The 14,029-nt window shown below is 42.9% G+C and overlaps 1 protein-coding gene and 1 long non-coding RNA gene across 6 annotated transcripts in view; one reads left to right on the top strand and one right to left on the bottom strand.

The window, feature by feature from the left end:
* The window catches only part of hells (helicase, lymphoid specific), a 67,699-nt gene extending 58,930 nt beyond the window's left edge, over positions 1 to 8,769 (top strand). For 3 of the 4 annotated variants that reach the window (XM_043712290.2, XM_043712288.2, XM_087999129.1), the window contains exons 20-23: positions 3,129 to 3,288; positions 4,028 to 4,124; positions 4,536 to 4,612; positions 7,167 to 8,769. In XM_043712290.2, the coding sequence (XP_043568225.2) occupies positions 3,129 to 3,288; positions 4,028 to 4,124; positions 4,536 to 4,612; positions 7,167 to 7,288 (456 nt within the window). In that variant the 3' untranslated portion in view covers positions 7,289 to 8,769. Of the gene's footprint in view, positions 1 to 3,128; positions 3,289 to 4,027; positions 4,129 to 4,535; positions 4,613 to 7,166 lie in introns of those variants that run through there. The other variant, XM_087999130.1, reaches the window with a different exon arrangement.
* Positions 8,589 to 14,029, bottom strand: part of LOC148146003 (uncharacterized) — a 48,286-nt gene continuing 42,845 nt past the window's right edge. For both annotated transcript variants that reach the window (XR_015760969.1, XR_015760968.1), the window contains exons 2-3: positions 13,265 to 13,399; positions 8,589 to 8,710 (exon numbers count right to left, since the gene is read on the bottom strand). This is a non-coding gene — a long non-coding RNA (uncharacterized LOC148146003). The remainder of the gene's footprint in view (positions 8,711 to 13,264; positions 13,400 to 14,029) is intronic.

Genomic DNA, 14,029 nt, shown 5'->3' with positions numbered 1-14,029 from the left:
TGCGAGGGAGCCGTGGTTTAATAAGGAATTGGAATCCCTTGTTAAATGGAAGAGGGCGGCCTATGTAAAGATGAGGTGTGAAGGTTCAATTGGGGCGATTGAGAGTTATAAGGTAGCCAGGAAGGACCTGAAGAGAGAGCTAAGAGCAGCAAGGAGGGGACATGAAAGGTCCTTAGTCGGTAGTTGGTAGTGGGAAGTTGCATGTGGAGGCTGAAGAGATTGGGGAGACATTGAATGAATACTTTTCGTCAGTATTCAGTCAGGAACAGGACATTGTTGTCAATGTGAGTACTGAGTCACAATTAAGTAGAATGGATGGCTTTGATGTATGTAGGGAAGAGGTGTTGGAAATTCTGGAAAGGGTGAAAATAGATAAGTCCCCTAGGCTTGATGGCATTTATCCTAGGATTCTCTGGGAAGCAAAGGAGGAGATTGCAGAGCCATTGGCCTTGATTTTCATGTCCTCGTTGTCTACAGGAGTAGTGCCAGAAGATTGAAGGATAGCAAATGTGGTTCCCTTGTTCAAGAAGGGGAGTAGGGATAACCCTAGTAACTATAGGCCGGTGAGTCTCACTTCTGTTGTGGGCAAAATCTTAGAGAGAATTGTAAGGGATAGGATTTATGAACATCTGGATAGGAATAATGTGATCAAGGATAGTCAGCATGGTTTTGTGAAGGGCAGGTCGTGCCTCACAAACCTTATTGAATTCTTTGAGAAGGTGACTAAGGAGGTGGACGAGGGGAAAGCGGTAGATGTGGTGTATATGGATTTTAGTAAGGCGTTTGATAAGGTTCCCCATGGTAGACTACTGCAGAAAATACGGAGGTATGGCATTGAGGGTGAGTTGGAGGTTTGGATTAGGAGTTGGCTGGCTGGAAGAAGACAGAGGGTAGTAGTTGATGGAAAAGGTTCATCTTGGAGTGCCGTCACTAGCGGTGTTCCGCAAGGATCTGTTTTGGGACCATTGCTGTTTGTCATTATTATAAATGACCTGGAGGAGGGGTTAGAAGGTTGGGTGAGCAAGTTTGCGGATGATACGAAAGTCGGAGGAGTTGTAGACAGTGAGGAAGGATGTGGCAGGTTACAGCGGGATATAGATAAGCTGCAGAACTGGGCAGAAAGGTGGCAAATGGAGTTCAATGTAGCTAAGTGTGAGGTGATTCACTTCGGTAAGAGTAACAAAAAGACGGGGTACTGGGCTAATGGACGGATACTTGGTAGTGTGGATGAGCAGAGGGAGCTTGGTGTCCATGTACACAGATCTTTGAAAGTTGCCACCCAGGTAAATAGTGCGGTGAAGAAGGCATATGGCATACTGGCTTTTATTGGTAGAGGAATTGAGTTCCGGAGTACTGAGGTCATGTTGCAGTTGTATAAGACTCTGGTGCGGCCGCATCTGGAGTATTGTGTGCAGTTTTGGTCGCCATACTATAGGAAGGATGTGGAGGCACTGGAACGGGTGCAGAGGAGGTTTACCAGGATGTTGCCTGGTATGGTAGAAAGATCGTATGAGGAAAGGCTGAAGCACTTGGGGTTGTTTTCATTGGAGAAAAGAAGGTTTAGGGGTGACTTGATAGAGGTGTACAAGATGATTAGGGGTTTAGATAGGGTCGACAGTGAGAATCTTTTTCCACGTATGGAGTCAGCTATTACAAGGGGGCATAGCTTTAAATTAAGGGGGGGGTAGGTATAGGACAGATGTTAGGGGTAGATTCTTTACTCAGCGAGTCGTGAGTTCATGGAATGCCCTGCCAGTAGCAGTGGTGGACTCTCCCTCATTATGGGCATTTAAGCGGGCATTGGATAGGCATATGGAGGATAGTGGGCTAGTGTAGGTTAGGTGGGCTTGGATCGGTGCAACATCGAGGGCCGAAGGGCCTGTACTGCGCTGTATTCTTCTACTATAACACTGCATAGAATCCATCTGTACTCTATATTTTCTCATCAATCTGTTCAGACATTATATTGCCTGTGGAGTAGGTGGGGTTTGAATCTGGGTGTAAGGTCCCCATTCCATCTGTACTCTGTGCTGTTTGAAATTTGGAACTGAGTGATGTAATTCAACATGAGAATTTGCAGGAAAGTATCTTCCTAATGAAAACTTTAAATGTTGATTGACTGTCCAGGCATTATCCCCTCTTCAGAGTCATAGAGATGTACAACAAGGAAACAGACCCTTCGGTCCAAGCCGACCAGATATCCTAAATAAATCTAGTCCCATTTGCCAGCATCTGGCCCATATCTCTCTAAACCCTTCCTATTCATATATCCATCCTAATGCCTTTTAAATGCTGTAATTATACCAGCCTCCACCACTTCATCTGGCAGCTCATTCCATACACACACCACCCTCTGCATGAAAAAGATGCCCCTTATGTCCCTATTATACCTTTCCCCTCTCACCCTGTATTTAAAAGGCATGTGGATGGATATATGAATAGGAACAGTTTGTAGGGATATAGGCCAAGTGCTGGCAAATGGGACTAGATTAGGTTAGGATAACTGGTTGGCTTGGACAAGTTGGACCAAAGGGTCTGTTTCTGCGCTGCACATCTGACTCTATGCTCTTTATAGTTCTGGTCTTTCCCCACCCCATGGAAATGACCGTGTCTATTTGTCATATCCATGCCCCTCATGTATTTATAAACCTCTGTAAGGTTACCCCTCAGTCTCTGACGCTCCAGGGAAAACAGCCCCAGCCTATTCATGATGCAGTCATATATTTTAAAGTAAGTTTAGAGCTGTCCATTTTATTTGAGTTGAGTACTGGCTTTGTAGTCTTAAAAATCGCATTTTACAAGGGTGACCTCACAGCTGAGTAAAATCACTGATTTAACTTGAAGAATGAACACTTTTAAAGACCCTGAGGATTCGTAGGCAGTAGCCAGTTTTGCAGGTCATTGTGTTAGCTGGATCTTGTATCAGATGCTCATGTCTTGGAATCTTTTTAAGACAACTCACTTTGGTGTAATGTCTGTTTGCATTGGCAATTATATTTGATGCCAAAGTACCATTAACATTTTTGAGTGTTAGCGATATCAGGAAGCTAGTGGCTGCTTCAGATTTGTTACCTGAATGGCAGATGATGAATGACGGAGATGCTGTAGTGAAACTTGTGTCCTTCCAGAATCCTCAGGCAGATCTTCAGGCTCAGGATCGTTGCCATCGGATTGGTCAGACTAAGCCGGTTGTAGTTTATCGCCTGGTAACTGCCAATACCATCGATGAGAAGATTGTGGAGAAAGCCACAGCAAAAAGGCGACTTGAGAAGATGGTGATACATAAAAGTTAGTGTTTGTTTAATAATTTAGCGTTCAATGCCTGCTCTTTCGTGGGGTCATAATCTTTTCCATTTTGGCTGCTCCATGTCCAAATTATTGAATATTACATAAAATTAATTTCTTTGAAAGCCATTCAGAGAAGGTTGTTTGTTGGGACGACCGGATTGTCTTGTGATAAAAGGTTAAACAGGTTGGGCCTATATCCATTGGCATTTACAATACTGAGATTATCAAAACAAAGAGTCCTGTTCGGTTGGATGCTATGAGGATGCTTCCCCCCTTTTTGGGGACGCCGAGGACGAGGGAAGATCACTTAAAAGTTAGGGGTTTCCCATTTAAACCTAAGGTAGAGCAATTCTGTCTTCCCCAGAAAGCAAGGAAGGCACGAATTAGGGCGACATAGTGGTTCAGTGGTTAGCACTGCTGCCTCACAGCGCCAGGGTCCCTGTACCCAGTGTGACAATTTCCATTTACCGTATTGTCCAGGCTGTGACCAGTTTTAATGATATTTTCTATTTGCAAATTAATGGAAATTAGATATTTCCGATCTGTTTGCAAAAGAGACTAGATCCCCACCAAGGTTGTTATGGGGGAATAACTGGAGGTGCTGGTGTTGGATTGGGGCAGACAAAGTTTAAAAATCATACAACACCCTGTTATGCAGGGGAAGGCAGTATTACCCACAAAACCCTCAGAACTTTGTACTCTGTCTCATTCATAATGGTCTTTCTTCATTCTTGTTCAGATAAGTTCAAAGGGGGCAAGTCAGGATTGAACCAGTCCAGGAGCTGTCTAGATTCTACAGAGCTGATAGAGTTGCTGAAGTCTCGGGATCATGAAAGGTAAAGTAGATTAGATTGTTTAACCCTTTGGGCATTTCTCAACACTTCGGGGGCCTAGGTTCCCATTCTGTCTCAAAGTTGTCTGCCGTGTTTACAGTTGATCCTGAATTTGGCTTCCGTCTAAGATTACACACTTGTCCTCCTTGTTATATTGATAATGTCTCCTTTCCAGAATCCTGAAATAAAGCAGAACATATGTGGCTGGACTGGTAACAACCGGAGGGAGCCAAACTGCTAATGATTTGCAGCTACAGACCTTAAGTGTTACCTGACCTGCTGACCATTTCCAGTCTGTTATTCCATTTTAAATTAAGGAATTGAACCTGCTTAATTTGACTACTGGTTAAATGCAGGCTATTAGTTCATCACAAACCTCACTTGTCTGACATGATTTGTCACTTGTTCCCACAGAGAGGTGAAGGGATCCACTGATCAAGTGATAAGTGATGGTGAACTTCAGATCTTGATGGACCGCAGTGACCTGAGCAGTAAGTTCAAAATAGAACACATGTCCTGGTTTCTGTTGAACATCAAGTCACCCTTTACTTGCATGTGGAGCACCCTTGATGCTGATCCTGTTCCCTCAGAGCCAGGATATCTGATACCTCTGGTTTTTTTCTTTTTCCTTTGACTCTCTTGTTTTTTTTTTAAAGTTTTTCCCCACACTACCCACCTAACAGCGGTGGTGCTTATTTTCCCCCAGCACCCATGTGGTGTGCGTGCATGTGTAGAACACAGTGAAGGAGAGCAAGACCACAAATCTTTATTTATATTCCATCACCAGGAAGAAAGAAAACAACTGAATGGTCAGTGACAAGCAGTGCCTTTCTTGAGAGAAAGCAATGCTGCGTGAATACTCCTGTTTTTTTTCCACTTTGTTCTTATATATTTCTATTTTCTTTTTTTTCCCCTTTTGTTTCTATTTTCTCCCATACTACTGCCTAACAGTGGCAGTGCTTATTTTTCCCCAGAACCCATGTGGTGTGTGTGCAGCTGTCGAAAAACAACAAGTGTGTAAATCTTTATTTATATTCCACCACCAGGAAGGAAGGAAACACCCGAGTGGCCAGTGACAAGCAGTGCCCTTCACATCAAAGGCAAATGCTGTGTGAACACTCCTGTGTTTTTTTTTGGGCAGCTGGTTCAGGGACAGTCCCCTTCCTCTCAGACACCTTCAAGGAGGAGAGTCCTTGCGCACACACTGATCTAGTTCCCTCAGAGCCAGCTCTGAGTGTCAGGATGTTGGATGCTCCTGTTTTTTTTTTGGGTTTTTTTCCCAACTGTCAGAGTGAACAGAACCCCTGACAGTCCTGTTTATTTTTTTTTTATTTTTTAAATTTATATTAACCCCACACACTACCACCTAACCGCGATAGTGCTTATATTTTCCCCAGTGTGCAGGTGTGAGACACAGTGAAAGACACAAGGTGCATGAATCTTTATTCAAATTTCCACCACCAGGAAGAAAGGAAACACCCGAGTGGCCAGTGACAAGCAGTGCCCTTCACATCAAAGGGACCCTCAGTTCATTTTTTTTTCTCTTTATTAACCCCCACACTACCAGCTAACTGCAGTAGTGCTTATTTTTTCCCCAGCACCCATGGTGTGTGTGTGTGCAGGTGTGAGACACAAAGTGCACGAATCTTTATTCAATTTCCACCACCAGGAAACACCCCTGTTTTTTTTTTCATTGCAATATCTCATATTTTATTTATTCCATGTTCTACTTTTCAAACTTGTACAATGATAAAGTTTATTCAGTTACTTTTAATTTGAATTTTGTCCTCTACTTCTGTACAATGTAACACTCCATTATTCAAACAGTTTCTATGAATTAAAAAGAGAGAATTTCTCCCTCATCAGCCATTGGTATAATTCTACCGCCAAAGGTTGACTCAAACAGTGTGTATATGTATGTTGGGGCAGGTGTGGGGATTGAGAAGTTCAGAAAGCTGGTAAAGAAGGTTCACTACACAGTGACATGTTTCCAACACCTTCACACCAATCAGAAGGAAAAAGGGGCAAATCCCGTGGGACTGGGGTGAAGGACTCGAACTGGGGGTGAGTAAATCTGAAACAATTGGGCGGCACGGTGGCACAGTGGTTTGCACTGCTGCCTCACAGCGCCAGAGACCCGGGTTCAATTCCTGCCTCAGGAGACTGACTGTGTGGAGTTTGCACGTTCTCCCCGTGTCTGCGTGGGTTTCCTCCGGGTGCTCCAGTTTCCTCCCACAGTCCAAAGATGTGCAGGTCAGGTGAATTGGCCATGCTAAATTGCCCGTAGTGTTAGGTAAGGGGTAAATGTAGGGGTATGGGTGGGTTGCGCTTCGGCGGGTCAGTGTGGACTTGTTGGGCCGAAGGGCCTGTTTCCACACTGTAAGTAATCTAATCTAATCTAATCAGCTCTGATCTCCAGTACCTTTATTCCAGACAGAGGCTTGTTGAAAAACCTTTCAGAAGCTTGCAGGGAGCAGATGGCCAAGAATTGCTCTACATAATTCTTGTTTGACACAATGAGTGATATGAATTTTCCAATAATGCAAGAAGTGCAAAAGTAATCCTCAAGATCCTTCTAACACCCTGTCAGTTGGGTGCAACACTCCTGTTTTTATCTGTCAACCAGGGATCCCTGATTGGGGCTGTTAATCTAGTCCAATCAGGGAACTCATTCTGAAGCCCTAGCAGGGGTTTGTTGTCAACTTATTACAAATTTATGTTCGTAAAGGTATTGGTGGAACTTCCTGACTCCAAATATGACTGTCATCTAATTGGGCATAATTATGCTCTGCATTAGCCAAAGTCATGGATGCATATTCTGTTGTTTGTTCCCCTCCATTGGGCCATCTATGAGCTACTTTTAAAATAAATTTCCTGCAAGGGGACACAACGAGCTGTGCTGATTTGCAGAAGTACTGCAGGAGTGCACTTGAGGGCTTCTGAAATATTGTTTATACGCTTTATTTCTGAGACATTCTGCTAGTTGACATGAACCATTTGCCAATGTGTGACATATGTTGTATTTAATTTGTTTTTTATTTACAGAACAAAAGAAATCTGGAATCAAAAAACAGACAGACAAAGTTTTTGAAGTACTTGATAATGATGACATGAATGCAGGAATCCAACTATGTGGGCTGAGAGAGATGGCTGGAGACATCTCCTAATTCAGGTGTTAGTTGCATTTCTCTTTCCTGCTCTCCCCAGTAGGGAATAGTTTGAAAGAATGTCACTCCTGGAGTGCAGACTGAGGATTCGTCTGTTTAAGGTTGTTGATTTGACATGTGTCCTGCTATTAAGTTTTTAAAGTGGGACTTCTTTGAAAGTGATTAAGTTTTTGCACACTGGATACGTGCAGATTATTTTTTGTTTGACTTAATGCTGCCTGGATTCTAAATGATGAGCTTGATTTCAAATGTTTAACCACTGGGCAAGTGGTATAGGCAAATAAATATTGTTTTATTCTTCTTTTGCTTTTTTACTTATTCAGTTTAGTTTTCACTCCTGTTGTGCTCTTACCCTCTAAGATATTGCACTCAGCTGTTCAAGAGAAACAGGAAGTTGACAGCATGCAGTTTGCCAGGAATGCGAGACTGTGCCTTACTGTTGGTAATTAACGCCAAGCATTTGATTGTAGGCATCAGATTCAGAATGCAGTCTGGCACTGTTTCACTGGATGTTTTTAAATTCTCATGGCTTTCCATCACCATTAGAAGGCAACTTGGCACCACTGTTTTAACTTTGTTTTTAAATAAATCAGCACCAGGGTTGCCACAGGACACATTTGTTGTCTCCCAGTCTGACAGATAATGAGAGATTTCTCTTAACTTTTTTTGAGTTTTGTATCAAACGTACTGATGGTGAAATTTATTAAAATTGTTAGACAGCAGTCTGGTTTCTTTCTAAACCCAGGTTAATCAATGCGGTTAGGGGCTGCCAGCATAACTTACTCATTTCCACAAGAACCCAAGCACCATTTCAGTCAGAATACCAGGAGAGCAGAGCTGAAGTGGAAGTCTTACTACGCACTGTTCAATCCACTTGCTTTTTCATTTGCAATATGCAACCTCTTCTTTGAATCTAGGACTGTGAGAGAAAGCCTAACATTGAATCCTACCTCCAGTAACATCAAAAATCCTTAGAAAGCTGGCTATTGGGAACGGTGTGGATTTTCTTCCCTTTGCATAATGCCTTTGGCAGCAGCAGTGTGAGATGAGCAGAAGGAGAAGAGGCTGTGTAATTGTAATCATGATGTATGCCAACTAGGAAATGCAACCCTTGAGATTTTAGTTTCTTCAGGCAAGAGTCATGCTGCTGTTTCTTTCAAAACCATTTGGGTTTGGATATTTGCACAAAAGGATTAAACCAGGGCCTACAGAAAGTATGGGGATAAAGTTTGTAGGACCTATATTCTGCAGCTTTAAATACAGCTTAGTCAAGACTTTCTGTAAACAGCTGCTTAGAGCACTACAAATAGGAGACTGATTTCTGCTTGTAAAGACCAGAATTCCTCAGCATTGTCAAGAGCATGGACCTTCTCCTTGTCGCAAACTTCAATCCCTGATGTATGTGGAATGCTGATGTACAAACTGTAAAAAAAAAAACAAAATAAGTTTTTTTTATTAGAAATAAATTTTTCAAGTTGTCACAGTACTAGTTTTTATTCCATTCTGCAATTCCAATTTCCTATACTCTATCCTACAGCATTGTTTTCTTTCTGGTGAATTTAACATCTCTGAGCATTTATGTACATTTGTAATGGGAAAGCTGTGGCATTCTTTATGCTGAAAGGCTTGTAACTCCTCAGATACAGCACAGTCCACATCCAGAAACCAGAAGAGCTGGATAACGTCAAGCTTCAGTTTGAGGTGTGGTATTGTTGGTGTCTGCTTTGTTCCACTAATCCAGATGACACAAATTTTCTGTTTAACAGTGGTAGCTTTATTATCATACAGCCGTCGAGAGATTCAAAGCGTCACTAAAGTAGCTGACTGCCTACTTGTAGCAACTCTTCTTCCCAAATCTCTGCCTTACACCCAGAGACAGTATATTTTATAGGAATTGAACAAAGATTTATCAGTCACATGGATGATTGACATCACATAACTTAAAATAGGTCATTATGATTTTACAAAACTTGATGAATGTCAATGACCTGTAATAAAGTGTGAATGGACTATAGAAACCGATTATCATATCATCCATGATTATGTGTTAACGGAAAGCAATTAAAGCAGAAAGGTTTTGCCTGCTACATATGGGGAACTCATACCTATGCTAATATGGAGGAGGGGTAACTGGGGGATTCACATACCTATGCTAATATGGAGGGGAAGTAAGACAATGGGAGGGGGAGGCTGTTAACTGGGTTGGGGCCAGGGCTATTAGTTCTGTCTGGAAAGGACAAAGGTAACTCCTTGTGTGGATTGAAAGAGTACAGGCTTTCACATGTTGTTGCAGTAAGTTTTTTGGTAGTGAGATTTTTAACCCTAAAGTCCCCAATGTGCCCTGAAAGAGAAGTAAAGCATGGAACTGACCGCTCTGACATTTTAACTTCCTCAATGTAGGACTTACTTTCATGATTTTACCAGCAATGGCAATTGCCAGCTAGAGGGCACCTGATTATCTTCCCTTGACTCTCATTGCCATTCCTGAATTAACATACAAACAGACAAGTTGGGCGCAGGTGGAAGTGACTTTTTTTGGCCTCTTCAGCCTGTCCTGCTATAAAATCATATAGCATGGAAACACACATCCTTCTGCCAACTAGTCCATCCCAACCATAATCCCAAACTAAACTAGTCCCACCTGCCTGTACTTGGCCTGTATCACTCCAAATGTTTCTTATTTGTGCACTTTATCTTTTAAACATTGTAACTGTACCTGCACCCACCACTTCCTGCAGAAACAGAAGTAAGGAACTATGTAGACCCTGAAAGGTGCTAAATGTTTCACTTATCTGGATGGCTGTAGTTATGATGACATTCAGGATACTTGACACCCCCCAGTACAATGCAAGCTTTTTGATTAGCACCATATCCACCTCCTTAAATACCCAATCATTTCATCACCAACACAGCACCTTCCAAACGTTTTTTTTTCCCAATTCCCTACCACCATGTTCTGGTCCAAGCTGGACAACATTTTCATTTGGCACTATACTGTCATTCTTTCCATGTTGCTGGGTGAAATCCTTGTATTCCCTTCCTAAACACCATTGTGGGAGTACCTATGTCACATGGACTGCAGTGTTTCAAGAAAGCAGGCCATTGCAACTGTCTCAAGGACAATATAATGGGTGACAGATGCGAGCCCAGCCATCAAAGTCCACATTGAGAGAATGAATGAAAGAAAAAAAACATTTAACATTCAACATGTGGATTTAACAACTTGTATTAATAATTTTGCAAAGATCTCTTGATGTGAATGTTGCTAAAATAATAATTTCAGAAAAATGGCAGGTACCTTTAATATCAGCTCATAGCCAATTGCTAGTTTATCATTTGTTGTTTTTCCTGGGATGTGGTGTCACTGGCTGGACAGCATTTATTGCCTATCATTACATAAATTACTTTCTACCTTGTAAGGAGGTGGTTTGGGTGGTATGCTCTTTAAAGGGTTGCTATGGGCCAAATGACCTGCTTCCACACTGAAATCTAGAATGAGGGGATATGGATACCATTTAGGACTGAGATAAGGAGAAATCAAAGGGCAGTGAATCTATGGAAATATCTACTATCAGAAGTTTGTGGGGGGTCAAGTCCCTTAATATATCCAGGAAAGATTTTAAAGGCACTAAAGGGAGAAAGTAGGAATATAAAGAAGGGGTGGCATGTTGGCTCAGTGGCTAGCACTACCGTTTCACCGCACCAGGGTCCCCGGTTCGATTCCAGTCTGGGGGACTGGACTGTCTGTGTGGATTTGCACATTCTCCCCGTGTCTGTGTGGGTTTCCTCGCACAGTCCAAAGATGTGCAGGTTAGGTGAATTGGCTATGCTAAATTGCCCGTAGTGTTCGGTGAAGGGGTAAATGTAGGGGAATGGGTTGGGGTGGATTGCTCTTCGGAGGGTTGGTGTGGACTTGTTGGGCCGAAGGGTCTGTTTCCACACTGTAAGTAATCTAACCTAATCTAATGTGCAGGTCAGGCGAATTGGCCATGTTAAATTGCCCATAGTGTTAGGTGCATTAGTCAAGAGGGAAATGGGTTTGGGTGGGTTACTGTTTGGATCGTCGGTGTGGACTTGTTGGGCTAAAGGGCCTGTTGCCACATTGTAGGTAGTCTAATCTAATGAACATTAACTTGCCCCCTTTTACTGATGTACTGCCTCTCCTGGGCAGTCCTTGTTAATTGGTTGGTAGATTTTTTTGGGCGATCTGGTAATTGGATACTCAGCTGATAATGACATCTGATATGGATTTGTAATGGGTCTGACTTACCTGATCAAAGTTATTACAGAGCTGAATAAAGTAGGGGAATGTGTGTGAATGTGATTTCTATAATTTTTCAGCTTCAGGTAGTGGTTACTATCCCTGATGTCTCTGCATTGAAGTCTCAATTCTTTGTATTTAATGAAATTGAAAGGCACACAATATAGTTTCAGATGAGTCAGGTTGGATTTTAAATAAGTATTTTAATATAGAAATTGGAATAGGCTGTTTGGCCCCTTGAGCCGATGCTACCATTCAGTAAGGTCATGGATGATTTGACAGCTGCAACTGGTTGCCTGCCACTATTCTAAATATTGATTTGTTTGGCAAAATTGACAAATTGGATTCAGCTAAGATAAATGTGATATGTAACCTCTTTTTGTATCTAAAAAATGTATGCATATGCAGATAAGTCAGTGTTTGCTTTTGTGCCATTTTCAATTAATCTACATCAATAATTGAGCTCCAAAGTCATAGATGGAATGCTCTCCACTTGCCTGAATGTGTGTAGCTCCGGAACTCTCAAACCTTGACACCATCCATTAAGCAGCCTGCTTGACTGGCAGCACAACCACCACCTTCAATATTCACTTCCTCTGCCACTGAAGCTCAGGAACTGCTGTGTATACCATCTGCAACAGTGCTGCAAACAGTTGCCAAAGTTCTTGTGTGGGAAGCATCCAAACCCACCATCCCTCCCAGCTAGGAGAAGGGCAGCAGATAAATGAGAATACCATATCTGCTTGTTCCCCTCTAAGCTGCTCACGCTCCTGACTTAGTGTTCCTTTACTGTTGCTGGGACAAAATCTGGAAAATCCTGTATGCATATGCAGATAAGTCAGTGTTTGCTTTTGTGCCATTTTCAATTAATCGCTGGGCGGTGTGTTTAGTGGGCGGCACGGTGGCACAGTGGTTAGCGCTGCTGCCTCACAGCGCCAGAGACCCGAGTTCAATTCCCGACTCAGGCGACTGACTGTGTGGAGTTTGCACATTCTCCCCGTGTCTGCGTGGGTTTCCTCCGGGTGCTCCGGTTTCCTCCCACAGTCACAAAGATGTGCGGGTCAGGTGAATTGGCCATGCTAAATTGCCCGTCGTGTTAGGTTAAAAGGGGTAAATGTAGGGGTATGGGTGGGTTACGCTTCGGCAGGTCGGTGTGGACTTGTTGGGCCGAAGGGCCTGTTTCCACACTGTAAGTAATCTAATCTAATCTAATCTAATAATGCTGTGAGTGTCCCTGTGGGAATGCAGATCCAGGGCAATTAGGAATGGAGTCAAAAAGTGTAGCCCAGCTGGTCAGGCAGCATTTGAGGAGCAGAAGAATTGACGTTTCAGATATAAGCTCTCCATCAAGAATGAAGCCTTCTGCTTCTCGGATGCTGCCTGACTGGCTGGGCTTTTCCAGCTCCACATTCTTCGACTCTGATATCCAGCATCGCTTTTCCCCCCAATTAGGAATGGACAACTGACACTGGTTTAGTGGTGCCCATATTGCATAAACATGAGAGATAGTCCCTCATCTATGCACCTTAACCCACGGAGTGGAAAATTTTTGTGTTAATGCAAATAGGAAAACACCCCATCCAATAAGTTGTAGGCTATTGGCTGCACTGCTTCCTTGGTATTGTAGTCTGATCACAATATGTAGGATTAAATCAAATTACAGGAAAACATAAATCTCTGTACGTTGACAATGTACAAATGAAGAAAAGACTTACCAAGCCACAACAAAGGATACAGGTTTAAGTAAAAACCGATTCACCACCCTCTCGGTGAAGATTCTTTTACTTATATTCACTCTCTGCATTTTGTAAAATGATTGGTTGTCTTGAGTGTACGTAGCCGCCATCATACTGAAAAACAGATTCAAATTCCAATATAGTTCCTTGCTAGGTACCATCAATTAAGTATACAATTAATCTAAGCAACATTGTGGGTGGCACAGTGGTTAGCACTGCTGCCTCACAGCGCCTGAGACCTGGGTTCAATTCCTGCCTCAGGCGACTGACTGTGTGGAGTTTGCACGTTCTCCCCGTGTCTGCGTGGGTTTCCTCCGGGTGCTCCGGTTTCCTCCCACAGTCCAAAGATGTGCAGGGTCAGGTGAATTGGCCATACTAAATTGCCCGTAGTGTTAGGTAAGGGGTAAATGTAGGGGTATGGGTGGGTTTCGCTTCGGCGGGTCGGTGTGGACTTGTTGGGCCGAAGGGCCTGTTTCCACACTGTAATATAATCTAATCTAATCTAAACACATTTTTTTGGATTGCAATCAGAATTTTCTCAGGTCCTTTTCTGATTGGTTGCTATAATTCAGCAGCGGTTTGATGGAGAGACTGGGCTCTGGCTATGGGAGTCGTAGGTAAAAACAAGGGCTGCAGATGCTGGAGACCAGAGTCTAGATTAGAGTGGTGCTGGAAAAGCACGGCAGGTCAGGCAGCATCCAATGAGCAGGAAAATCGACGTTTCGGGCAAAAGCCCTTCATCAG

The sequence above is a fragment of the Chiloscyllium plagiosum genome, unplaced genomic scaffold (assembly GCF_037043375.1).
Source record: "Chiloscyllium plagiosum isolate Xiang-an unplaced genomic scaffold, Cpla_swu_hap1 HiC_scaffold_22, whole genome shotgun sequence".
NCBI classification, from domain to species: domain Eukaryota; kingdom Metazoa; phylum Chordata; class Chondrichthyes; order Orectolobiformes; family Hemiscylliidae; genus Chiloscyllium; species Chiloscyllium plagiosum.
This window is presented reverse-complemented; position numbering and strand designations above follow the sequence as displayed.